The sequence below is a fragment of the Xiphophorus couchianus genome, chromosome 2 (assembly GCF_001444195.1).
Source record: "Xiphophorus couchianus chromosome 2, X_couchianus-1.0, whole genome shotgun sequence".
Classification (NCBI taxonomy): Eukaryota; Metazoa; Chordata; class Actinopteri; order Cyprinodontiformes; family Poeciliidae; genus Xiphophorus; species Xiphophorus couchianus.
The window spans coordinates 7,467,311-7,494,171 of record NC_040229.1 but is presented as its reverse complement, the minus strand read 5'-3'; the positions used below and the strand labels follow the sequence as shown (position 1 = coordinate 7,494,171).

Sequence of the window (26,861 nt, the reverse complement as noted above, 5' to 3'; positions counted from 1 at the left end):
TTAGGGATGCACCGATCTGCTTTTTTCACTTCTGATACCAATATCTGAGGTTTAGCATCGGATGGTACCGATCCGGTACAGAAAAACAGCTGAAATGAAACTTTGATGAATGTATTGAATTACAATTTATTTGATAACTCTGCACCAGTACAGCACAGTTAAATACACCATTAGCTTCACAAGTTTGGTCAAAAATAAATATTTTTTTCTTCACGTGTGATTTTAATTGCTTGTCATTTATTGGAAACATCACAATTGCAAAATTCTTAGTAGAATATCGACAAAGTTTTGCGCACATTTGTAAAGGAAACTCGGCTATGACACATTTTAGGAAAACAAAATCCATCCATCCATCCATCCATCCATCTTCCTCCGCTTATCCGAGGTCGGGTCGCAGGGGTAGCAGCTTCAGAAGGGAGGCCCAGACTTCCCTCTCCCCAGCCACTTGTTCCAGCTCTTCCGGGGGAATCCCGAGGCGTTCCCAGGCCAGCCGAGAGACATAGTCTCTCCAGCGTGTCCTGGGTCTTCCCCAGGGCCTCCTCCAGGTGGGACGTGCCCGGAACACCTCACCAGGGAGGCGTCCAGGAGGCATCCTGACCAGATGCCCGAGCCACCTCAACTGGCTCCTCTCGATGTGAAGGAGCAGCGGCTCTACTCTGAGTCCCTCCCGGATGACTGAGCTTCTCACCCCATCTCTAAGGGAGAGCCCAGACACCCTACAGAAAAAACCCATTTGGGCCGCTTGTATCCGCGATCTCGTTCTTTCGGTCATGACCCAAAGCTCATGACCATAGATGAGGGTGGGAACGTAGATCGACCGGTAAATCGGTCAAAATGTTAAACAAAATGTTAAACGTTAATAATTTGTGTATTCTAATTAGTAGTTAGGAAGTTTTATTTGAGCTTATTTCGGTGTAAATTTTCACATTGCAGAATGAACTTTTCATCTTTCTCTCTCATTTTGAACAAAAGTCTCCAGATCTCCCTTCATCTCCGGTGCGACGCTCCATGCCCAGCCCATTTCCAGCAGAAAGCAGCAGCAGGCCTACTTAATGAAGGCAGACATTACTCCCATCGGGGCTGAGGGAGCAGAGCAGTCTGCCTGTTTGGCTGCTGATTGAATGCTATGACATTGGTCCCCAGCAAATATCTCTTGCATTCATGTTGGTGAGACATGCAGCTGCAGCCGCTTGCAGACACACTTACGCTCCTGAAAACCATTATCTCAGAGTCACAGACTGTTCCTGCACCAGGCATTACTGCACGCTCTCAGCCAGACGCACAGAAAATGGGCTAAATACCTGATTCCAACCTCAGAACAGACACCCAGTTGGTTCTTATGTCATATTAGGAAGAATAAAAAAATATCAGAAAATATGAGGAAATCCTATTTTCTCCAAATTTCCCCTTTATAAACCAAACACTAGCTGCATTTCCATTACACATGCATGAAAAACTGCCCACAAAGACTCTTTAAAGATACTTAGAAAAGTCGTAAGTATCTTTACTTAAGATACCCAAGTTAAGATACTTATCCAACAAGTTAAGTAAGTTACTTAACTTAAGTAACTTAAGATACTCAACTTGAAATATTTTCTTTATGAAATTGAAATATTTTCCTTTAGGATAAATAAAGCATTTTTGACTTTAATTGAACTGAATTGATGTTTAGCTAAAATAAACAGTTTTGACACAAACAACTGCAAATAGGTTTTTGGGTTGCCTGAGCTTGAGGAGAAAAACATAAAAAGAAATCTGCATGTTCATATTAAACCAGACATTTGAGTAACAATTTCAACATTTTCAAGTAATTTCTGTGCAAAAGGATAAGGAGGAAGATACTGACAGGTCATAACTACCCGGCGCACCAAACTAGCCCTTAAATAGCAGGCCTGACTGTGTGACATAATGTATGAGGCAGTGTGTCTCTAGAGTAAAGATAATAAGCATTATTCTTCAGTCTCCACCAGTCTCTGTAACCCGAGGACAAGGAAATGTTTGTTGATAGATGAAAATATAAATATATAACAGGAATAATGAGGTCATTCTGCATATCTGCAGAACAAGATGCATGCAGGTGCTGCTTAAGAGTGTGTGTGTGTGTTTATATGCAGTGTATTGGTGCATATAAGTGTGTTCATGCTCACCCTGGGTAATTAGATAAAGAGGAGTGAATTAGCAGAGTCCACCGCGCAGAAATGATGTTACACAGCCGAACCACGCCTAGCTGGGACCCACTAATCACCGCTCGTTAGGCTCACATGTGGAGGCTAGTGTGTTTTCAGAGCATCGCTGTGTTTATTAGATTGCGTGTGTGTTTTCTCTCATTAAACACATTCAAAATAAGTTCAGAGAGGTAATTAGTCAGCTTAGTGATAATAAAACTGTAGCCTTCACAGATTAGGTGGAGACGGAGAACTTGCTCCATGTCAGCTCACATAACTTGGATATTTAGGTTGTTTTCACACCTGATAGTCTGGTAGAATCTGTTCGATTGGGGACCAAATCGCAACATTTGATATATTTTCAGCTGCTGTGATTCACTTCCACACTACACCATGTCAGATGAACTAAATGCTTTGAAAAACCAGTTCCCCTCCTCGCCTATGGGTGTGAACCACTGAACCACTGAAAGAAACAACAAAAACATCCAAAGAAGACACTGAGAACAACAAAATGGAGTGGTGACAGATTCTAGTGGTTGAAGGATTTCTCTTTTGTCTTTAGCGAAAGAGCACAAGCCATTTCTCCTGCTAGCGCTCGACTCACACGTTTGTATTTACCCAGAATGCCCAGCTCTGTAGTCCGCTTCCTGCTTTTGGAGCGCTCTCCGGTCCGCTTGCATCTACATATGCATTCAAGCCACATCAGAGTTCACTTCATAGTAGAATAACAATAATAATTTACATTTACATCTCCCCAAGAGAATCGGAACTAGAATTGGATTAAAGCGGACTAAACATGGCTGGTGTGTTGCAGCCTTAAAGCAAACTGGAGGATCTGAGTTCAAACATTCCCAGCTTAGTTAGTTACCTTTCAACCCGACTCTGGCTTCATTTCTTTGCTGTGAGCAGTTGCCAGGTTAAGCTAGTTAATGCACAAAGTAAAACAGGAAAAAAATCAAGCACACACAGTCAGCGACCACCAAACCCGTCTATCCATCCTGTGGGAAGAAACCTCGGTAAGTAATGAACTCGGGGAGACGCTCCTGAACCGCCCCGGGGTGATAGAAGTGCAGAGGAGGAGAGCAGCAGAGCTGGAGGGGGAGTTAAAGGGGAATAAAACATGCTGTAATCCTGCAAAAGGTTCCCGTGTTTGATTTGGCAAACAGGAGCAGGTACTGCGGCCTGTCTGGGACACATTCTGCAGATCTGCCGGCCAAGCATGAATAAAACACACGCGTCTCAGTCCACATGCTAAAGGAGGAATCAAAGCGGCTGAAAAGGTGTGTGTCAAGCTTCCAGGAGGATGTTTAGAAACCCAGCAGTTTCAGCACAAGGCCTTCATTCTGCTGTGCAGCAGAGCCGGTTTCAGAGGAACGTAGCTGAGTAATAGAAACCCACACCGCTCTGTCCTGGCCGCCGGGTTCACATCAGACCTGCGCCGCATTATTTATTCATACAGACTGCTTACTGTAATCAGAGCATCTGTGATATCGGCTGGGCTTCAAAACACAACCAACACTTTAAATAAGCAACATCTGGCAGATTATTTTATTAAGTAAATGCACAAAAAGGACATATTTTACCTGACATAAACCAGATCATCAGTTAAGGGACTCTAGTTTCATCAGTGATTAAAGAAAAACATTTTCAGCTGAATCCAGATGTTTGAATCATTGAAAACCTTTTCTATTTACCCAGTTTCCTTTCTTAATGCTAGAACAATTAGATACCTGAACTCCTCTGTTTCAGGCAGAGGTTGACCCCTGACCTCCACTGCAAAAGCAAATCTTACCAAGTATTTCTGGTCAAGTTTCCAATGCAAATAGCTAAAGAAATCTCAAGATTTTTGGTGCCATTGACTCAAAAAATTTACTTTTTTGATTCCACAACTGTTGCACTTTTATTACCAGGCGTTCAAATAACTTCAAACAGTGATGTTATTGTTTTAGGTAAAATTATACTTTTATCATGAACTGTAAATCTTAATTTCTGTTTATGGGATGAAGGAAAAAATCTAAACAAAATAAATAAAAATCAATCAGAATCAATAAACAAAAAAAAGAAAAAAGTAAAAGAAAAATTGTGGTGGACGCCACTAACTGAAACGTAAGTTAGGTTAACCCTAAAGCACTAATGATAAACATTAGCTTTGCTAACGCAAAAACTTTTTCCTTAGCATTTAGCAAAAGCTAATACTAAAGCACTAACTTTGACTTATCTCCGCAGTTGAAAGACTACGATAACGCTTCACTTTTTGTTAAATATCTAATGTTTTCATACCTTGTTATACAGCACTACACTATCTGAGGATTTCCGTCAGCAGAGATCCTTTCTTTCCCATATTGCTTAAAACCTGTGGCCTGCTTAATAATGTGGAACATCCTTCTTCAGTAGGTTTCCTTTAATTGAGCTCACCAGACAAACTAATCAACCAGCTCTCTGAAATTAATTATAGTGATTCAAAGAGCCCTGACACACAATACCATCTATAAATTTAATAGCACAACAAAAAAAATGTATCTTTATGACACTTAAATCCAATTTGCATAATAATTTGGAACACGGTGTATTATCCATTGTGCACATCTCAAACATCATGCAACTGTAACTCGATTTTCTCACAAAAAGATTTAAAGAGGTGCTGTGAAGGTAAAGAGATGAACAGGTTTGGTTCTAGGTGCAGAAACGAACGTGTCAGAGTGGCTGAACAGGTGCAGCTGGACGCAACAACAACACGCCTGCTCCGTGTGTCCCAGGAGCCCACCAACCTCTGCGGTACCGTCTGCCTCCTCTGAGTCATCACTCAGGTGTGTGTGTGTGTGAAGAAGAAGCTGATTTCTACATAAGGAGGTTCCTGCAGCCTGTATGTGTCTGTTTCCACAATGTAAGGCCTCCAATCCTCATGGGACAAGACCTACAGAGACCACACTGGGATGCATGCATGTAGCTGAGCACACACACACTCACACACACACTCCTCTGGGACGGGATGTGCTCAGGGAGGTTAGCACCCAAGACCCATGTCTGGAAACAGGATGATGAAAGAGCCATTAACGTCATGGAAGGACGTGACAGAGACACACAAACACACAGGCTGAACAATAAATTCATATAAAAACATGCTAAAATAACGCAAACCTGAAGCAGCAACACCAGCCACAAACAGATCAGCAGAAACACGACACAAATGTGCTGACAGCTGGGCAATTTTCCTATTTATGATTCGCATAAACTCACAAAAAAAACAAACCAAGAATGTGCTTAAATGGTGCAAAACAGAGACAGAAGAAAACGCAGAAGCAGCGACACAAGCAGACAATAGGAGCTCAGTCTCACACACACACACACACAGAGATAGAGAGAGACAGAGAGAGAGAGAGAGAGAGACACAGGAACTGTTTTCCTGTGGCAGCCTTGGGGAAATTAAAACTACATTACGGAGCTCCAGAGGGGAGCAGTGAGACAGCGACGGAGGAAGAGGGCAACGGGAGAGGAAGCAGGAGAACAAAGTAGAGGAAAGAGTCCGCTTTCTTTTTTTTTTAGCTCCGGCCACAACAAGACGCTCACTGATAAGAGGGAATCTGACCTGCAAATCCTGTTTTCTCACTGATAAATCAATGCATCCATCATTTCCAGTGCTGTTCTTATTCTGTGCAGGGTCACGGGACTAGAGGCAAGGAACAACCTGAACAGGTTGTGATTGTGATCATGATTGAGGACAACCGGTCGGGTCTCTGCGCAGCATAGAAAGGAGAAGTCCTGGAGAAAATGTTTATCTACAAATGAGACAAATACTGAACAGTTTGACCGCAGTAGCTCTCAAACCTAAAAAACAAAAAAAAAAAACACTGAATTACCTGTCAAGCATGGTGGTGTCAGTATGATACTGTGGATCAGGTCTCCTACCATTGTGTCGGTGCATTGCACAACCTCAAAATTCTTCCACTTCTCCTCAAATCATTTTAAAGGGGCAGAATTGTGTGTTTTATAGCTCAATCAAGTTACTATGTTAACTTCAGTTGCTATAAAAAAGCTGCATATAAAAATTATTTTAAGTCATACTTTATGTCTTATGATTTATTCCATTTCTCCAGATTATTTTTTTCCTCAGAAAGAAAAAAATAAGGCAATCTGGAAAGATAAACCATTTTCCCTGGTTTGTCTGAGCAAACCATCCAAATTTAACAAAACGAAACTGAGGAGGAAATTTGGTCTCTGTCTCTTAAAAAACTCCTGCTCTTTCTAAAACTCCACCTTCAGGAAGTCATCACAACATTCATTCATTAACCCTTTAACAAAGTTTTTACCAGCGTTGCTCTGAGAAGTAGCTCCCACAATGAGCTCAGCATATGCGCAGTTTCACCAGGTGACTGCTAATTGCTACTGGCTAATCTGAAGGAGCTGATTTGGAAACTGCAGTTTTGAGGAGGAGCTTCGTACTTGAGGGCGGAGCTAAGTCCACCCAGGCATTTTGAACAGTTGAATGGTTGCCATGGAGATGAAAGGATTTCTCAAACACGCATGAAAGAATCAGAATAAAGCTGCGTCTCTGCTAACTGCATCTTCCTTACAAATGAGGCACAGATTTACCGCCAAGAAGCAGCATTACAACATAGAAATAATCACTCAGAGAGAGAAACTTCTATCCAAAACTGTAAATATGTCTCCTTGTGTTCAAAATAATCGATGGAGTGTTGGATTACTAGACAAGTGGAGAGCTGCGGCTCTAAAATTGACACAGATCTGTCATGTGATAGTTGCTTCTCGGTGCTCCACTCGAGTGTGTGATACCACACAGCGAATAACAATAATCCGGTTGGTCTCAGCTTCTCGCTTTCAGCCTGGGGACTTGACAAACCTTTTCCACGATGACTCACCGGCTGTTTAAGTGTCAGCGTGAACACACGGAACGGGTTGCTGACTGTAGTTTGAGAGAAACGCCGTCCAGAGAAGAGAAAAGAAAGAGGCCGTCTCTTCTGCGTTTTCTATGCAGAGGAGGAGAAAACAAGAAAAGAAGAAGTTTTCTGTTGGGGCAACTTTAGCTTCAGCGAACTTATCTTAAAGCGGCTGTATATAATTTTTTGTAAGAAATGTGTTTTTACACATTTGCCACCATGTTCTGATAGTTTACCAGAAGGCAGAAAATCTGTAAAAAGATCAATCTGTGCTGCTGTTGCCGTCTGAGGAAATGAACCACTCCCGACTAAAAGCAACCTATCAGAGCCAGGAGGCGGGTCTTAGAGCTGTCAATCAACATTTTGAACAAGCTCCTGTAATGCTACACTGCAAAAACACAATCTTACCAAGTATTTTCGTCTAGTGCAAATATCTTAATGCACTTTAAATAAGACAAAACTAACTTACAAGTAACTTTTCAGCAAGACATATGAGCTTGTTTTAAGTAAATGTTTTAAGTAAATGATTCCTTAAAATTTGTGAAAGAAATATTTATTTCATTAACAGATTATTTAATTAATAACAAGAGTGTTGCCTTGTTATAAGTGAAATAATCTTATTCTTATTATGTCACTTATAACAAGAAATAATCTATAAAAAAACTTATAGATTATTTTGATAAAATAATCTAATTTCAGCAAAATTAAGAAATTATTTTCAAAAAAAAAGCTCCTATATTTTGCTGAAAAGTTACTTTTAAGTTAGTTTTGTCTTATTTTAATTGTATTAAGATATTAGACAAACATACTCAGTAAGATTTTGAGTTTTTTGCAGTGTAGCATTACAGAAACACAGTTTATCCACCGCCATCGATGGCTATGCTAACTAGCCCTAGCATTCACAACAGGCTATGCTAGCTGCAGCATAGCAGGGAGCAAGAGAGGGAGCGCTAAGACCCGCCTCTTTGCTCTGATTAGTTGTTTCTAGTTAGAACTGGGAGCACTGGGAGAAGCCAGATTTTTTCCACAGATTGTCTCATGACAAAGTGTCAGTTTCAACAAATACATAAAAATATTTTTATAAAAGTTACATACTGCAGCTTTAAGACAAAGAAGAAAAGGGAAAGAGAGGAGGAGAAAAAGGGAGGATAAGTTCAGTTTCTCTCCTGTCGTTCTTTCCAAACTTAACACACATTTTCCAGAGAAAGACAGACGGAAAGGGTGAGAGAGAAAGAAAGAAAGGAAGAGTGACAGATGAGTAAAAGTTTCAGAATCTTGTCTTAGTTACATCGCTCTCACTGCATCCCTGAGAATGAGGGAGTCGTCACGTTGAATCTAGGGAATAAGACGTAATTTTCACTCCCAACTTCTTCTGCACACACAGTTAACGAGCAAACGATGGAAAAGTAAGAAGTTAGAGCTGTGGAAGACAGAGAGATAAAGAGAGACTGAGAGATAGATAAAGAGAGAGAGAGGAGCCAGAATGGGAGAAATTTGCAGAGAAACTGTAAAAATGTGATGCAGAAAGCTGCTGGGATCAGGTACAGGCGGTAAAACTGAAAGTGTGGCTGAGTAAGGGAATATGGGACAGAATGTTTTCATTGGAGGAACACTCTGATAGGTGTGTGTGTGTGTGTGTGTGTGTGTGTGTGTGTGTGTGTGTGTGTGTGTGTGTGTGTGTGTGTGTGTCATGGGACTCCAGCTTCCTGCAGGAACTGACACACACAGCATTTCTAGTGAACCACTCAGGACCAAAGTCAGCACCCTGCTGAAAACACACACACACACACACACCCACCCACACACACGGCTGCAGACTTCAGGCTGCACGGCGGCCCCTGGAGGAGCGTTAGCGCAGGTATGGAGGGTTTGGCACGTCACACACACCCCAGGAGTGATTCCTCTCCTTCCCTTTCATCCCCCATAGAGCTAAACGAGAGACAGGGCCAGGAGAGGCTGAGAGGGAGCTAACTGGATATTTACCACATTCAGCAGTATCTCGTTTCCCTGCAGGGATCCAGTCAGAGGAAGTGCTTCACCGCTCCCTGATAGGTTGAAAACCAGAGCAGGGAAAATTCACTAGAGCAGAAAAACACCTAACTGTTCTTTTTCTGCCAAGATATGGGAAAAAGTGTGTTGATACTTGCTAAAAACTCGCAACAAAAGGCGAGGATGAAGCTGGCTAACATTCGGGGTGTCCATGACAACAGGTCGAGAGCGTGCTCTGCTGTTTGATCGCACCTACAGGACAGACGTGGACATTAACGTCAACCTGGTAATGCCGCAGGTTTCAACTACTCTGAAGTAAGGGAGGCACCTGGAACAACAAGGCCATTTACAGATGCATACCCAACTATATGCAAGTAAGAGCAGCACTACTTCAACAGATTTTTACTCAAGTAAAAGCAAAAAATAAGCCATCCAAGAAATTACTCAAGCAACTGTGAAAAAATATTTGGTAAAAAGGCTTCCATTCTTTACTTCCATTTGGGTTTCTATGTCTTCTAAAAACAGGATAAGCTCTTAAAAAACCACCCTTGCATTTTTTGGCAAAATGTTTTTTTGTTTTTTGTGTGTTTGGAAAATGAGCCGTTTCAAAAACCTCCAGAATGTAACATCACAAATCAGCAGGCACTGCCCGTTACCTAGCAACCCAAGCAGAACCCAGTTGGTTACCTAGCAACCTAAGCATAGCTGCACCACATTTGGTCAGCTGGTTTTACCACCATATGCGTTGTACAATGGCTGCTGGATTGTACAACACATACAATCCAGCGTTGTATGCGTTTTGTTTTTTGTTGACCTGCAGTCCAGAAACCATTTGCTGCATCTTTGTTGGTTGTACAGGGGTCTCCACTAATGCTATTCAAAGATATATGTTTGTAAATGTTTGTAACCATTTTGACGTGCAAGTGTAAACGTTGAGTTATGGGTCCTGGCCAGCAGCAGCTCATTTGCATTTAAAGTGACAAGACACTCATTCTGAAAGGAGCTCATAATACGCAGAACTAAACTGCATATTTTTATATCATAAAGCTACTCAGGTAAAAATAACTGAGTAAATTTAAGCAACTATTTCTTCTTTTGTGATTTTGTGGAAGATAATTTAAGCAATTATTACTGCAGATGCTTATGAGATGTGAGGAAAAATTTAAATGTTTGGAATTTTTTTCCTTGTAAAAAAACAAAAGGCTAATGTTGAAACATAAATGCACTTAAGTTTCCAGTTGGCGGCAGAAGCAAGAAGGAAGCGACAGACAGACTTGGAGACAATCTTACTGAAGAAAAAGTAAAAAAGAAGAAAAGCTCATCTATCTCTCAAACTTCTTCCCCAGATATCAGACAACAGAGAGAGAAAATCTCTCGCTCTTCCCTCCTTCTCCTCCCGTTCTTCACAAATCCCCTTGTTTCTCCTCTACATCCTTCTCCTTCATCTAACGCTTTTTAAAAATCCCTTCATCCTTCATGTTAGTTCACAAATCTTTCCCAGCAGGCCTTTCTCTCCTGGTGTGGATCAGAAAAAGTCTCTGGAAGTTTATTAAAATGTTTCAGGTCATAAAAACTGACCTGTCTGGACGGCAGATTCATCCCAAGTCCCTCCTCCTTCCGACGGTTCTCCTTCTTCCACCGCTGAGGGGAAAAAAACAGAGACACAAAGAAGACGGAAACTTTATGATTTGCATACAACTTGCATTTTCAAAGATAAGAACCAACATGAAAGATACGAATTTTATGTAATAGGACAGTTCAGCAGAAACATGAACCATTACATGTGGTCGGTGTTTTTATTGATCTATTTGATTCATAGTAGTTTTAAACTGACGACTGTATGGAGTTTTATTTTTGGAGAACTTTCAGGATGACTTCTTTAAAACTCCAAAACAAAATGATCTTTACAGTGTTTATTAATTATAAACTGCATTTGCATGTACTAAAATGTGTCTCCTGTATTTGCAGCATGAGTAACGTGACCCATAGGACCACATGTAGCTACAGACATAAAAACATTCTTCATGTCTAACTTTCTTCCGGAATGCAGGAGTACAGTTATTCCTCAAAATGGGAAAGATGCTACCTTCAGAGACAGAAACTAATGTTCAAGCAGCAGGTTTTGACATTCAATTCTGGATTTTTGTTGTTGCAGAAATAATTTTTTTTGCCTGGTTGTTAAACAAATAAGATTTTTGTGTGAACAGTTTACGACCCGCATGCGCTGAGGAAGAAATTTGATAGCACACAGCAGCGCTCGTCTCCATGTTTGTTGGTAACAAGAGTGGTGTCGTGTCGTGATGCGCTTCAGTGAAAAAGACTTCTTCATAATTTCGTAATTATAATTTTCAGCCACTGTTTACGTTTAGATTTACCGTCTGGCTTTTTCTGGTGCAGAATTATGAGGCATGTCTTACATCAACGAAATAAAAACCAGATGACATCCGACGCTCCAGACTGCAGACACTTTGAAAACAAATAGATACATGCCCAATTTAGTTTAGAGACACAAATACGGGTTTTTTTTTTGAGGGGGTGAAAAGATCGGAAATGGCTTGCATTTGAGGGAAAAAAGCGGATTTGGGTTGTATTTGCCTGCTGTGTGAAAGGAGCCATGATGGGGCTCTGGTGAACCATCAGAGGCTCCAACCTGAGGAAGCTTCAAGATTTTCTCACATTTAAAATATTCAGCGAACAGGGCGTGCCGTGGTGGCGTAGGGAATAGAGCGACCCATGTTTGGAGGCCTTGAGTCCTCGATGCGGCCGTCACGGGTTCGACTCCCGGACCCGACGATATTTGCCGCATGTCTTCCCCCCTACTGTCATATAAGGGACACTAGAGCCCACAAAAGACCCCCTGGAGGGGTAAAAAAAAAAATTCAGTGAACAAATTGATGACAAACTAAAAACAAATAAAACACAATAAATATAAAAAATATAATCTGGATACAGGAGTTTAACAAGCCAGCTGACAACTCTGATATTCTGGGATCTGTGCGACACATTCACACGCTGAGCCGATCACAACAGGAATGTGATACCAACTTCCTGGGTACGACGGGAAGAAGGGAAGCACAGCTGGCACACAAACAGGAAACGGCCGGAGTCAGCACACAATGGGATTTCCTCCTCTCCCCTTCCCCAGCACGCAGCGTCGCACCTCTCCCCGCTTACGCACGGCCGCTTCTGATCCCTGAAAATCCTCCACTCTATCCCCACTCCCACCGCTGACTTCCGCCCTCCCTCCGCTCCCAGAACAGCAACACCTCCCTCCACGTCCGCAACAACTCCCCCCGGACCGCCGCCGTCCTTGCGTCAGACCTGAGCCAAGAACTCGGATCAAAACAAGAAGTTATAAATCAGCCGATTGTTCCTTCGTAAAGATAAACACAGGAATGGGGCTGAACTGCATTTCTGTAAAGAGAAAAATCTGATTACCTCTCTATAAGCTTTTAAACAAGTGTCTGTAATTTTCTGATTGTAAATAAATACAATCGTGGACGAGTTGCAGGTTTTTACAGAGAGTGATGCTTTCTGGTTGCATGCTGTGTGGAGTAATGATGCTCTGACCGGTTGTTGCCGTCAGCTGTGTGTGAAGGAAGGGAATCCCCCTAAAGTACAGATCAAGCTTTTTTCTGACCGATTTCTGGCTTTCTTGTAGAGTCTAATTTTCTTTCCAATGATTCTATGGTGATCCAATTTTATCCATCAAACCATCTGTGCCTTTCCTCTGTCTTTTTTTAACTGAAGTGCATTTGATACCACCCAGAAAAAATTATTTTCAGTTTGATGTATTTAATGAACAAGAAAAAAAATCAGATTTTTGGGAATTCAACAGGAAAGCTCCGATTCAAGATTTTTGCGTAAAGGTTTGTATTTTTACATAAGCTATGACAATACTATGACGGCGTGTCAGGGCCATTGTAGATAGCAAAAAAAAAAGAATCAATTTCTGCCAAAAGAACTCTGAAATGTCCAAAATAAGCTTAGAAATCTTCTAGAGCAAAAACGTCTTTCTGAGTTTGAAAAGAAGAAAACTGTCACATTTCCAGAAGTCGAAAATTTTCGACTTTTGAAATCAGAGGTTTCAAAGTTTTTTTCTAGAAAATTTCCGAGATTAATCTCAAAATTTCAGAGTTTGTTCTTTGAAAATGTTCAACTTTTGAGGGTTAGAAATGTCCTTGTTTTTTCTAGAATATTTCTGAAAACAATTTCAAAATGCAACTTTTCTTCTGGCTTAATGCTTAAATTTCCAAAGTAAAATCAGCCAAAAATCCATTTAAAAGAAATCAGTATCGAGTTCTGTACAAATCCTGGATCGGATTGCTAGTCTGCCTGACCTGGACTGAGAAAATCAAAGTATTACAAAACCTGAAGATCGAAGAAAAGCTTCAAATCTCAGACTGAAGCATCTATAACAAAAAGAAGATTTGGGATTTTTTAAAATAAAATGCTATGATTGGAAGAGTAACTTTGGATCCGATAAAAGTCCGCACACACACACAGCTTTATTTAGACTCTGTGTCTTCCTTGGAGACTCGCACATCGTGAGCCGTTAGCGTTTGTGCAGCACATGTGCAACTATGTGCAGGGAGGGAAAATGAGGGAGCAGAAATCTGCATTTGATTATTAACATCTGAGAGGAAGAATGAGTAGGAGAGGTAAAAAATAAAATGTCCAATTAATGTCTTTACACTAACAAGAAGAAATCCTTCCTTTGGAAATTTAAAATTGGCACAAGAAAACAATTAACAACCCAACAACACCAGTAACTCTCATTTTTACACCAAAGGCAACACATTTATACTCCACTCCTTTCATTTCCTCCTGAACACCTGCAGAAACGGGTCAATTAATAGATTTCAGTTTTTAGTTGCGCAGGAGTAATGTCCACTGAGTCTTCACACATTAAATCAAGAAATCTCTGGACATTTTGGCACAGCAGGACGAGGATTTTCTGCAGATAATATGCCGTCATTGCATGAAAGAAGACATTGATTCACACAGAAGACAAAACACGAAGCATGTTTCATTAAATCTGTACGGAAAATGTTGAAAAAGGCTCCCGGCATGATATCATTACACCTCTAGATGCTTCCTAACTATTTATAAAAAGTACTCTCCACCTTGGATGTTTTACATTTTTATTGCTTTTGTAAGACAAGCACTATCAACAAAATCTGGGTTTTTATTTTCACAAAAAAGCAATATTTCATGTGAAAGTGAGTTAGGGTATCTGAATCTTTTCAACACATTTTTAGCTTCTAATGATGAAAACAAGATCAAGTTTGTTGTTAAAGTGCAACTAAATTACTTCCTCAATAAGTGTTAATATATTAAAAAATAACTGAAAAATAATAATTGTTTTATTGAAAAATAACTGGATATTATTTCATGATATATACAAAAATAATGACAACTAAATAAAAATACTTAAAACAAGTTATAGCATAAATATTCACCTTTTTCTAGTTAGTATTAATGGATGCACAGCAGGTTTCTTCCATTCTTCCTGCTAAAGTTCAGGGTGATCAGCTCTTGTTAAGTCTTCCCAAAAATTATCTATTAGGTTGACATCTGGGTTTTGACTAGGCCACTACAGAACAACCAGCTTCTTGTCGTCTGTGTAGTTTCAGCTGGATGCTTCGGGTCGTTCAATGTAAAAATTATTAGGGTGGTTCAACTTAAAATGTTCTTTTGCTGCTAAAATAAGTGAACTCAATTTCAAAATAAACTTGTTTCAAAGTTTGACTGATAAACATTTATTGTTGAAACTTGAAATGACTCACTGCAGAACATTACTCCTTCCAAAAAAAGGTGACTAGCCATGAGAGGTTGAGCAGCTAATGTTTTTCCTCTGCCTACATCCCCCAGAATGCCGTGCGGTTCTGAATCAGAGCTCAGTGAAAAGTCTATCAAACATATTGATACTGGTCATGCACCTACCGCAATATGTATGGCTATTGATTCTTTGTCCAACTCTAGTAGAAATATTCGGTTCTTTTCTGAATATTCAAATATAAAATATTCCGAATATGCAAATATTTAAATAAATGTTTAAATATTTAACTGATTGATTGATTGATTTTTTACTTATTCAAATAGTTATCAAATAATTTGCTATTGATACTTTAAAATAATGCCACAATTTAAATAACTTGACTGAAAAGGTAGAAGCAAAAGCACAAGGCTTATTTATTTCTCTGCTACACATCAAATTAAACTAAAATACCCCTTCATAAACTATTAATATATATATATAAAAATACAAAACAAATAATTTTTATATATAAAATCATTAAGCAGAAACATAAAAGGAAAGAAAACCAAAATAGATGCAACACAATTTGAAGTTATTTATTCTTGTAGCCATCAGATATTTTCTCTTTATCAATTTTTTTGAAAACTCATAATGAACTACACTCTACGCTAAGTCCATGCTTGTATTATTCCACAATTTAATTCAAAGTACAGCAAAATACCTGCTTTTTATCTACTAGATTGATTGATGTTTTGTAAATTCACAAATAATCACTGGATTCATAAACTTAATTTTGCTCTAAACATTATTTGCATTATTTTGTTTGAACCAAATCAATAAACTGGATTTGTTTGTTCATAGTTCATATATTGATGTCTAATCTCATTATTTATCTCCCGTAAGGTGACCCGAGTTTTTAGTGCCTGCTTCTTTTTGAGAACAGAGTAGTCAGATGCAAAAACATGCGTCACACAAGCAGAGGAACACACTCCAGCGGTAACCTCTGCATTACAGCAGCTACAGAACCAAACAACAGCACACTCCTGTCTCTGTTGTAATGAGATGCTACGCTTCATTAAGCACACAATTACACCAGGTTGTCCACAGCGACAAAACACACATTTACATGCAAATCGAACCTGAGATGCAAATGAGAATTTACCAAAACCAGGGTCTCTCGGTCAACAGCAGACAGGAGCCTGGAGTGAAACCAGAGCAGAGATATTAGAGGACTAATGTCTCTGCAAGATCTAGAGAAACTCATCCATGCGTTTATTTTTTGTCGTATTCATTACTTCAACAGCGTCTTCACCGGTCTGCCTAAAAAAAATCAATCCTCCAGCTGCAGCTGATCCAGAACGCTGCTGCTGGCATGCTGACTAAAACCAGGAAGATAGAGCACATCCTCCAGTTTTAAAGTCCTTCCACTGAGAGAATAGACTTTAAAATACTGTTGTTAGTTTTAAAAGGGCTTAACGTAATGATACATTAAATATCTGCTGTTGTTGTATTAACCTTCAGGTCTTCTGGTTCTGCTCTGCTCTGCATACAGAACCAAACATGGAGAAGCAGCATTCAGCTTCTATGCACCACAAATCTGGAACAAACTTCCAGAAAACCCCAAAACTGCCAAAACATTGAAAACTTGACTAAAAACCCAGCTGCTTAGAGTTACTTTTGAGCCATAATAAATGAAACACTAACCAACATTTTGATGTGTAATGACGGAACATGGAAAACTGTGATGTTTCAGTCGCTAATTTTTTGTGTTTTTATGATGTAAAGCACTTGTTGCTATGCTAATATACTAATAAACTTGATTGATTGATTGATTGATTGATTGATTGATTGATTGATTGATGAACAAAACACCAGAACATGAGGATTTGAAACCCAACAAAAATATGACTTCCTGATGCTTTTTTTAGGAATGTTTTCATCTTCTGAATTTCAGGTGACTACAGGAGGAATGAGATGAGAGTAAAGTTGAGCTTTCCAGCAACAATCACTCCAGATGTGAAACCAAGTACCGCGTACAGTGGAGGATCCAGGATCCTGTGGGCCTTGTTCTCGTTATAAGTTGGGCCATATAACACAGAATAGTGACGTTTGTCGAGTATCAATGACATTAAGGTCGGATACAAATTCAGGTTGCATTCAAAAGATTAGATATGGGTCACATTAAGACAAGTAAATGTGATTTGGTTCACTTCAGGTTGCATTGTGAATGTAGCCTAAATCTGGTGGATTCTGTCTGTTTCTTTTCAGCCATTAATGGTTCAACAGACACAAAATTCATCTTTTCCTAGACAATCTCAGACCAAAATACTACAGAAAACCTCTGAAGCTGAGGAAAAGAAACTATCTGAGGAAGCCCAGAAAACTGGATAACCTAACGCAGAGGTACCTGGAACGAATACATTTCCTCATCAGCATCCAGTCATTGAGCTCTGCAGAGGCCTGCTAACGAACCTTTCACTAGATTCAGGCCATGCTTCATGCTGCTTTTAGACAAACTGGAGTAACAAGCCTCATCCGTTGTAATAAATTCTGGTTCATGATGGTTGGGTTTTTTTCACGCTCCATATTTTTTCCGTTCATCACAGACGATCAGATGGTGGAGCACTGCTACAGCATGCCTCTGCATCATCATCACCAGGTTCTCATGTACAAATATTTACACAGTTGTTGTTGTCATTAATTATCTGCTCACGCTCCTGCAAAGCAAAGCAGCCCAGCCTTCCCTGTCGCTCCCATTTTCCTCCTGTGTTTTTAACCCATTTCCACTGTTTACTCCGCCACACACCTCATTTCTAGTTTTCCTTTCGTCGTCTCTCAAAGCTACAGTATGGAACTCTTGCAGAAATATGTTTTTTCCACATCGTGACAGTACAGTATGAGACATAAAAACATCAAGCCCTTCCACCTCCTCCCTGAGCTACTGTTACAGTCTGCAAAAATGCACTGCTCCCAGTCAAAAACAACCAATCAGAGCTGTCAATTATAGTCGTGTATGCTGCTAAATGTGCAAATCATAAACAAAACATTTCTCCACCGTCCTGGGAGGCTATGCTAACTAGCCTTAGCATCTGTTGCAGGCTAAGTTATAGTGAACCAGGTGTAGGGTAGCAAAGAGCATCGGTTAGAGGGTGAACATGAGAGTGATTGACAACGCTAAGACCCTCCTCCTGGTTCTGATTGGTTGTTTTTGACTGGGAGTGGTGCATTTTCTTATGTTACATTGTCACGACATAATGATAATTTTAACAAATATGTGTTTTTTTGTAAAAGTTACATACTTTAACTGCTTGTGATTTCATCCCCTATCAACCACAGCGATTCACTGATTTATGTTTATTTCCATCAAATTTTGCTGGACAATAAATTGAACACATTCACAAAGATCAATAATATTTAAATTCTTATGAATATTTAACACTGGAACTTTTATCCAAAATAAATAGACAAAGCAACATAATTAACAAATAAAATTAATTCTGGGGTCCGTAAACAAAATTGTCCTTCAGAAAAAAGCGCTAGTTGAGACCAGAGGACCAAACTGAAGATCCAGGTTTTGGTAGAAAGAGAGAAAAAAGAAAAATGATAAATCACACAAATGGAAATTATTGAGCTCTTTTTAATTTATCATGTCATTAATTGATTTATTGATTATCGCAGCAGGCCTACTTAAAGCACACATTAGCTCGCTATAATCTTTGTTTTATCTCTAACTATCCAGCAAAAGCAAAGCAGAGCGAATGAAATCCTTTGTCTTTTTTCTGTCTAAACAGCCTGCACCCACAGTATCAGGGCCATATATTCCCAAAGCAGCCTGAGGTTCTGGTTATTCCCACATCTATTTGACGAACGGGTCAGCGCGGCCAATCTTCCGTCGGCCAGGCAGCCCAAGCAGGCGGGACTTTGGGTCAGCGTAGCCAATGATAGGCTGGCTCTCCTCTCAGAGGGCTGCGCTGATTGACAACCGGTGTTGGACGGGAGTCAAGAGGCTAATTGTCATCTGACACTCTCCCCCTCTTTATCTGTCTGTCTCTCCCATCTCTGTTTCTGCTCCCTGTGTCCCCTCTACAACCCGTATCCTCCCCCATATCTTCCACCCAGACCAGCGCTCCCTCCTGGGTCCAGAAGGACTCTCTCATTGGTTAGCCCTCACATCCCTCCGGAGCGACTTTGTGACGCTACTGGCCTGGAGCTGATGCCAATCTCCATCCCCAGCCAGCCCTCAGGGACCACCAGCACCCCCACCCTCTCCATCTCCATCCCAACATCACAAACTTCAATGGCCTGTGTCAAACACACACACACGCAAACAGATCAACTCGGGGGACGGGGACAGAAGCTGATTAACCAAATACTTTTATCAGCAGTGAAACTGCTCTCTCTGCCTGCCTGCACTCTGCACAAAACAGCCTTAAAACACAAAAAAACATCCCCAGCACTGTCACGGGCCAGAAACACCAGGCCACTCAGAGATTTGGGACTGGGCGAGTGTTCGTCCATGTCTGCTTTTGTCTGTGACATTGTGAGCGCGTTGGGGGACAGAGTTAGCAGCGGGCTTGGATGGATGGCAGAGAGGAAGACAAACAAGCACAGAAAGCCTGGCGGACAAGCTCCGTCGCCCTCGCTATCTTTTCCCTTTCCGCTGCCTCTCTTATCGCAAGTCTCTTCCCTTTTCCTCTGATTTGACCCAAAATGTTTGCGTTATCTGATTCTGTCTCCAGCTGCGACGGCAAAGTTGGTTTGGTTGTCACCTTCGGTCAGAGAGACACGGTTGTACAACTTACAGTTTCCACCCTTTGCAGATTTATTCTGGTTCTGGTTTCACATTTAAATCCTTTAGCTAGTCCTTCAAATTTAAATCAAATAAAGCAACCAAAGGAAGCACAAAAGACTATTTGTAAAAAGGCTTTTTACTTATTAATGCTGACCTATTATGCTTTTTTGAACATAGCCTATACCAAACATCTCCATTATTTTTTTGCACATTCTTAGATAATTAGGTTTTAGTCTGATCAGTTCTGTTTTAGAGACTCTTGTCACTTTAAATCCAAATAAGCTGCTGCCAGCCATCCTCAACTCAGCGTTTGCACTAGCAAGTGAAAATGGCTGCAAACAGATGCACAATTACACAACCATACATCTTTGAAAAGCAGAAGTGGAACCTCCTGGACAACCAACAAGAATGCAGCAAGTGGTTTCTGGATGGTAAGCAAACAGTAAAACTTTTTTCCAGCAGCCATTGTAAAACAAATCCATTATATAACAAAAAGTGCAAATATACAGTAGGTCCCATTTAAGTAAAACAACTATACAGACTAACTGTTATTTAAAAGCCAAATCCTGCCAGATCTGAATAACCAAGAAATTACCTAAGCAGAACATGTCTGACAACATGAAGTAGGTTAATATTTTTACAACGTAATTAACCAATTTAGCTACAAACAGGATAATAAGCAAACAACATAACAGCACAATTGTTAGCTGATGATTTCATAAGCTAAAATGTTATATAGCTAAGAAGTTATTAGTTACTGGGCTAGTTTTTAGTCAGTGTTGCCCAATATTTTGGTCAGGCAGGGCAAAATTGTCAAGTTAAAAAAAAACTTGTGGGGAACAAATAATGTTGTTTTATTTTTCCTGCTTAAAACTGAAAATCCAACATTCTAGAAATGTAATCTGTAAATTATAAGCCTGGAAAATAAAAAGGGTCTTGGATTTTTGGATCATTAAGCAAAAGACACATAATGCTTTAATTCTGGAGTCACTTCATTTTCTTTTTCTTGGTCTGCTAAAACAAAACAAAAAAGTTTATTCTAAGGAACAAGATGAGGATATGAGTCAATCCATCTTCACAAAATATCTCTGCATTTACTTAAGTTTAATTAATAAAGTGTATAAAAGGTCTGGATGGTAATAGAAGTTGCTGAATATTTGTGGTACTAAGTACTTTTACAACTGTTTTAAATTGAACAGACAAATTTAAAACCATCTATAAACTTCACAAGATGAATACCTAACGAGTTGTTACAACTGCAAAGTTAATAAATTCAACTATTTCATCAACAGCAGTGCATCAACAGCAGTTACGTTGATGAATTTTTATTTGCATCTGGGATTCTGTGGCTATATCTTAAATTGGAATAAAACTTTAACTGCTGTTACATTATATTATTGACAGGAATAAAATTCACATTAATTTAGAGTTTAAATTGACTAGATAAAGACAAGAAGGTGCAGAATATGTTAAAGAAGAAAGTTAGGAGGTCAGTGGTGACAAATTGTGTTGAACTGAATGATATTAAAACCTAAAACCAAGAAAGAAGCTTTTATTTTGCTTAAGGGTTGAATTGTTTTACCTCTGTCTCTTATCTGTACCGAACAAAAAAAAAAAGTGAGTATTTACAAAGCTTTATAAATGCAGAAAGCGCTCCAACACAGAACAAATCTATGGAGTACAGCACTCATTTTCTCTCTCACACACACGCTTACAATCAGATGAGCACAGAGTTGATGTTCAGGGCCAAACAACACAGCTTGAGTTTAAAGAGCCTCTCTGATCTGACATTTGTTTTTCTGTCTGTCAGAGAGAGAGAGAGAGAGAGAGAGTGGCGGGAAGAGAAATCGATCACAGGAGAAACGTGAAGAGGAGGGGAAAGAAATTAAGTGGAGGACTAAACTTAGAACAAGAAGGTTAAAAACGACAAAGGAGTTGGAAAAAAATGAAAGTAAAAGAGAGAGAAAAGGGAAGAAGCAACGCAAATATCAAATACAATGTGGTCTGGTGTACAACCATGATAAAAAAGTACACTCAACAACAAATCCAGGGTTTTAACTAGAGCTTCAACTTCAATTATTTTAGTGATTGATTATTCTATCAATTATTCTTACGATTAATCGGATAAAAAAATTGCCATATTCTGGATATTTTTCATTTAACCACTTAAGCCTTTTAATATTAGAAATACATTAAAAGATGTAAATAAACAAACAATAGATCCATTTTTAAATGAGAAAATAATTATTTTATTTCCTAAAATGCAAACAATAGCATTCTGTTCGTGAATATGAACTGGGTGAAGCTAAAACTGCAACTTAAAGAGTTTCGTTGTTGTTGTCCAGAACGCAGAAATTCAGAGTAAATGGATGCATGTCCAGAGAGATGTCCCTGTCTACCGGGTCGCCTCAAGGCTGCGTCCTTTCCCCGGCATGATCAAAGGTTAATATTAAAATTTGCAGATGACTCAGTGATAGTTAGACTTCTACATGAGGGTGAACATGTTGCCCAGGGCCCTGTGGTCGATGAATTTGTTGACTGGTGTAATAAAGCTTTTCTTTTATTAAATGTACAGAAAACAAAGGACATGTGCATTGATTTTAGACAGAAACCCCATAACACAAATCAAACAGTGATTAAAGGTCAGACAGTGGAAAACTATAAATATCTTGGGACTATTTTGGATAATAAGTTAAAATTTACCTGCCATTCAGAAAACCTACAAAAAAAAGATTATTTTTGTCTAAGGAGGTTTGCAAAGTTTCAAGTTGATAAATCATTTATGATCCTATTTTATAGATCCTATATTGAATCTCTGTTGACCTTTTCACTCCTCTGTTGGTTTGGGAATCTTAGTTTTAGACCAAAAAATGCCCTTAGCAGAGCAATACTAGCAATAAAATCTTAGGGGTTGAACAATGCTCACTTACAGAACTGTGTAAAAAACAAATCATTAGGAAAACTAAAGCCATTATTGCTGATCATCCTTTACATGCCGAGTTCCAGTTTCTGCCTTCTGGCTCAGGCTCAGACTTCCTTGTATAAAAAGTAACAGGTACAAACTCTCCTTTGTTCCTACAGCAATATCTCTTTTAAATGCAGGACAAGGTAGGAGGACTTGCACCTGATCTAGTGTAGTAACTGTTGGTCAATAATGAAATGCACTGCTGTATCTTCCCATTATTATGTGTTGCTTTGTATATTATGTGTTTTTGGTATTTTTTATTGTTCCTTATTTTTTAATCTTTGATACTTTGTCTTTTAGTTTTTATACTTGCTGCAGCATCAATTGCCCAATTTGGGATATGAATAAATCTGAAATCTGAAATTATTTTGTGTCTTAAATGAAAAGTGTATTTTTTGTATAGTTTTAGCTTAATTCCTGCTCTAAGTATGATTTTCTTTCACCAAATTACATTTGAGTGCAGTTAACAATTCGTCGATTACTAAGTTAGTTGACAATTATTGCAATAATTGATTCATCACGATGAATCATTTCAGAACCAATTAAAACATATGAACAATGTGGTTTTTACAGAGTTTACAAATATTAAAGTGGACAAAACCACAAAACACAGAAACATCTGTGCTAAAAATGCAATAAAAAAGTTCCAGAATATATGTATAAATATTATATTAGCGGTGTTGGTTTTTTAAAATAGCTTATTTTAACATTTCATAATATTGAAATAGATTTCAAACTCTGATTATGGTTACTGTAAGTACTCTAATACAAGGAATAAATATATATCTCATATGCGTTACATTGTTTTAACATACATTTAAGAAAAGAAATCCATCTGAAATGTTATTTTTAAGTGGAGGTGCACATGTACTATCTTTAATCTGAACTGAAAATTTGTTTTTCATGCTTTTTGAAAACAGCCTTCATGAGATAAAACAATGTTTTAAGTCTTTTTATTTTCAGTTCTTCTTCTATTGTCTTTGTATTGATCCATGCGTTTGAAATAAATGTGAAGAAGGTGAAGAAAAGCACACATGTGAGACAGGAGGAGAGGTGAAGGAGGGCAAAGAAAGAAAAGAGAGGGCAGCAGGAGGAGGAGGAAAGCATTCCTCTGGAGCACCTCCACTCTGGGGAAGCCTCCAGAAATAACTGAACTAGAAGACACCCCCACCTCCCAGTAAACACCGCCTGCATCCACCAGTACAGACTGGGCCCAGAGCTCACCGTCAGAACACCTCAGCTGCAGCAGATCGCACACACATATGCAGAACATGAACAACGAGGGCAGCGAGGTTTGGAGGGGAACATAATTGCTTTCTCTTGTAGCGCAGGCTCAGGAGTGCTTTTTGACTGAAGACACCAATTTCACGCTAAGGCATTATTTAGCTTGATACAAACTTGATTAGGCTTTAAGGGAGGTGAGACAGAGAGAGAGAAAGGGACCGTCGGAGAGGAAAAAAGGGAAATAAACAGCTTTGTGTCGCTGGCGGACAGATTAACTCGCTCGTCATGCTCCTTCTGGGAGAAACGAGGAAAATATACACACAGCACAGCAAGTGTGCGCTCGGAGCGTGCCTCGTTGTTTGCTTTATTATTCTCCACCAGTCTTATAATCAAATATGCTGCCATACTTTCTATTTTTAAATTGTTTTTTTAAAAGAAACACTCAAACTGTTTCAGCTTGTTTGTGAGCTTTCTCTTAGGAAAACAATATCTTATCAATATTTTGTCATAAAATGAAGATAAACCTTAAAATCCTTCAGTGGAGACTGGTTGTTGCTCAGTCACAGATAATGAAGGAGAAAGAGACTAAAAGCCTTTTCACACAGCTTATAATTTTTTAATCCTTCCCTGCAGGCATTGAAGCACGAGCACCAACCAAGTTTAGTTAAACTCGCTTGTTCTTCATGTTGATGTCTACAATTAAAGAACAGAGAGATTATGCATGTATTTAGCAGTAGCTGTGCTTCCATTAGAAGTAAAATTGCGCAATTTGACATTTCAAAAGTAAATTTGCTTAATGGAAACACGTCAATTTTGAAAAATTCTTGTTTTCAATAAAAGGTTTTGCCACTAGGATGAGGAGGTCCTTTGGTTCATCAAAATTCATGTATTTTGCAAAACTACGATGGAAACATTTCCACACGTTACAAGTCACATGATCGACAATCGGATGTTACTACTGGTGGAAAAGACGAAGAAGTCGACAGGAAGTGGTAGGAGGACGACAGCGTAGCATCTTTTTTACTAACTTATGTCGTGAACAAACTTATTCATGTGTGATTTCTTGTTTAATAAAAAAACTCCAATTGCAAAATCGTGTTTTTTTTACTTTAGCAGAACATCGACAATTTTTTCCACACTTCTGTAATGGAAACACAGCTACTGTTTTGCTGCAGACAACTTTTTTTAAAAAAACCGTTTCAAGCAAATAACCAAAAATATGGAGAGGATACAGCAAATGACAAATTTGTTTTATGATGAGTAGTATCCAAAAAGTCAGTTTTCAAATCATGGTTTCATTCATTAAACGTTAAAATCCAATTCGACTTGATCATGTGTGAAAAAGTAATTTCTTCTAAACACAATAACTGGTTGAACCGCAGTAGAGAACAACAGCTGCCATCAAGCAATAAACAAAAACAAGTGTACTTCGCTACAATGCTAAAACTATGTTCAAAATAAACAGGAAATAAATTACTTCGTAGCAGCTAAAAACTTTTACCATAACTTTTGAGAAGAAATACATTCTTTTCTTTAGTTTTTTTAAAGTTTAGCTGGGTTGTTTCTGAGTTTCCACAGGGGTTCAAAATCCTCATTTCACCCCATTTTCCACTCTGATGCCTTCGAGTTCAGCAGACAGAACAAGGTTAGTTTTGAACCTGCATAATGTCCACAGATACTGAGTCCTGCATCAAAACCCCACCACACAGTCTGTTGTTCTTCTCCAGTCTCCTCTTTTCATTTTGTCTCAGATGGTGTGAACTTTTCATGAGAGCAGAGAACACACTTCCTCTGCTGATATAAACCAACTCTAAGTTTTCTGAAGATAACAATTAGTCTTCCAACCTGAGCAAATCTTCACTGTAGGCCTGCAGCAACCATGATTTTCATTTATACCCAGAAGTTGGATGTTTCTTAACTTCTAAATCCAACATGGCTGCTGTATGTATAAAAGGCTGCCTCAGTTACAGACTTATTGTTCTTTAGTTCTGTGGATAAAACTGTAAGCTTCGAAGGCAAATAATTTTTAGTGCTAAAAAGAAGAAAAGCCAATTGTTAATAGTTAACCTGGAAATCCCACACCTGAGACGATTTTATCCTGAAAACTTGAAAGCTTTTAGTGACGTCATTCCCAGATGTGAGTTGTGAGAATTTTTCAACATTTTTAACCACGAACTACAACAAATTTTATTGTTTTCTAAGTGAAACAAAGACTATGTTTATACAGCGGGCAAATGCAGTATACAGTATATGCAACTTTTTTAACGGCCCAATTTCAATATTTTCACCCAAAAAATTCAATTTGTGCCACTTTCATATGTGACACTAAATAAATATATATCCAACAGTTTTCAAAATGTCTGCATTCAGAACAATCATGTTGTGTTTTGTCCAACTTTTAGATTACTGGACAATAATGTAAAAGAAGTGCGTCTTAATTCTAAACCAGAAGAAGCCAAACACGATAAATCTGGACATAGAAAATGGCTGAAGCAGCAGATTTATAGCTAAAGGCCCTGAACCCATTCTCTGTGATAGTAATTTCTCCAAATTGCACCAGAAATCTGTGATGAATCTCATCCAAGTTGAGTTTGCATCATGCTTCAGTAAGATAATCGTCTCTTTTTCCTCTTAATCTTCCCACTGCTTTTTCAGTGATACTAATCATTTGTCAGCATGAGAAATCATGTAGGTCAAGACAGAAAACCTGATGCTCAATCATTCAAAGTCAAACTATCTGAAAACTATATTCTGTACGTATATCTGTAAACTCAAAAGGTAATTTTGATCATTTCTTTCTGCAGATTTAAGCTAATTTATTAATAAGCTGTTGGCTGCTGTAGACCAGACTGGTAACAAAACTTTCCATAAATAAAAAAACAAACGATGACCCACATTTTTGCAGAATTTCCACTTCTAAATTTTTTCCTGAAGCAAACTGCTCCGGTTTTAGCATTAGCTCCTAATCAAATCTGAAATGATCTTCTGTAAATTCATTCGGTTTTAATATGCATGCTAAAAAATTACTTTATAAACAAGTTTGGGAAAATAGCTTTGATTAACAGTTTTT

At 38.9% G+C, this 26,861-nt stretch overlaps 1 protein-coding gene across 3 annotated transcripts in view; it reads right to left on the bottom strand.

Annotated features, from left to right (window-relative positions):
• The window catches only part of znf423 (zinc finger protein 423), a 186,980-nt gene that overhangs the window by 148,190 nt on the left and 11,929 nt on the right, over positions 1-26,861 (bottom strand). For all 3 annotated transcript variants that reach the window (XM_028042164.1, XM_028042179.1, XM_028042172.1), the window contains exon 2: positions 10,628-10,690. In XM_028042164.1, the coding sequence (XP_027897965.1) occupies positions 10,628-10,690 (63 nt within the window). The remainder of the gene's footprint in view (positions 1-10,627; positions 10,691-26,861) is intronic.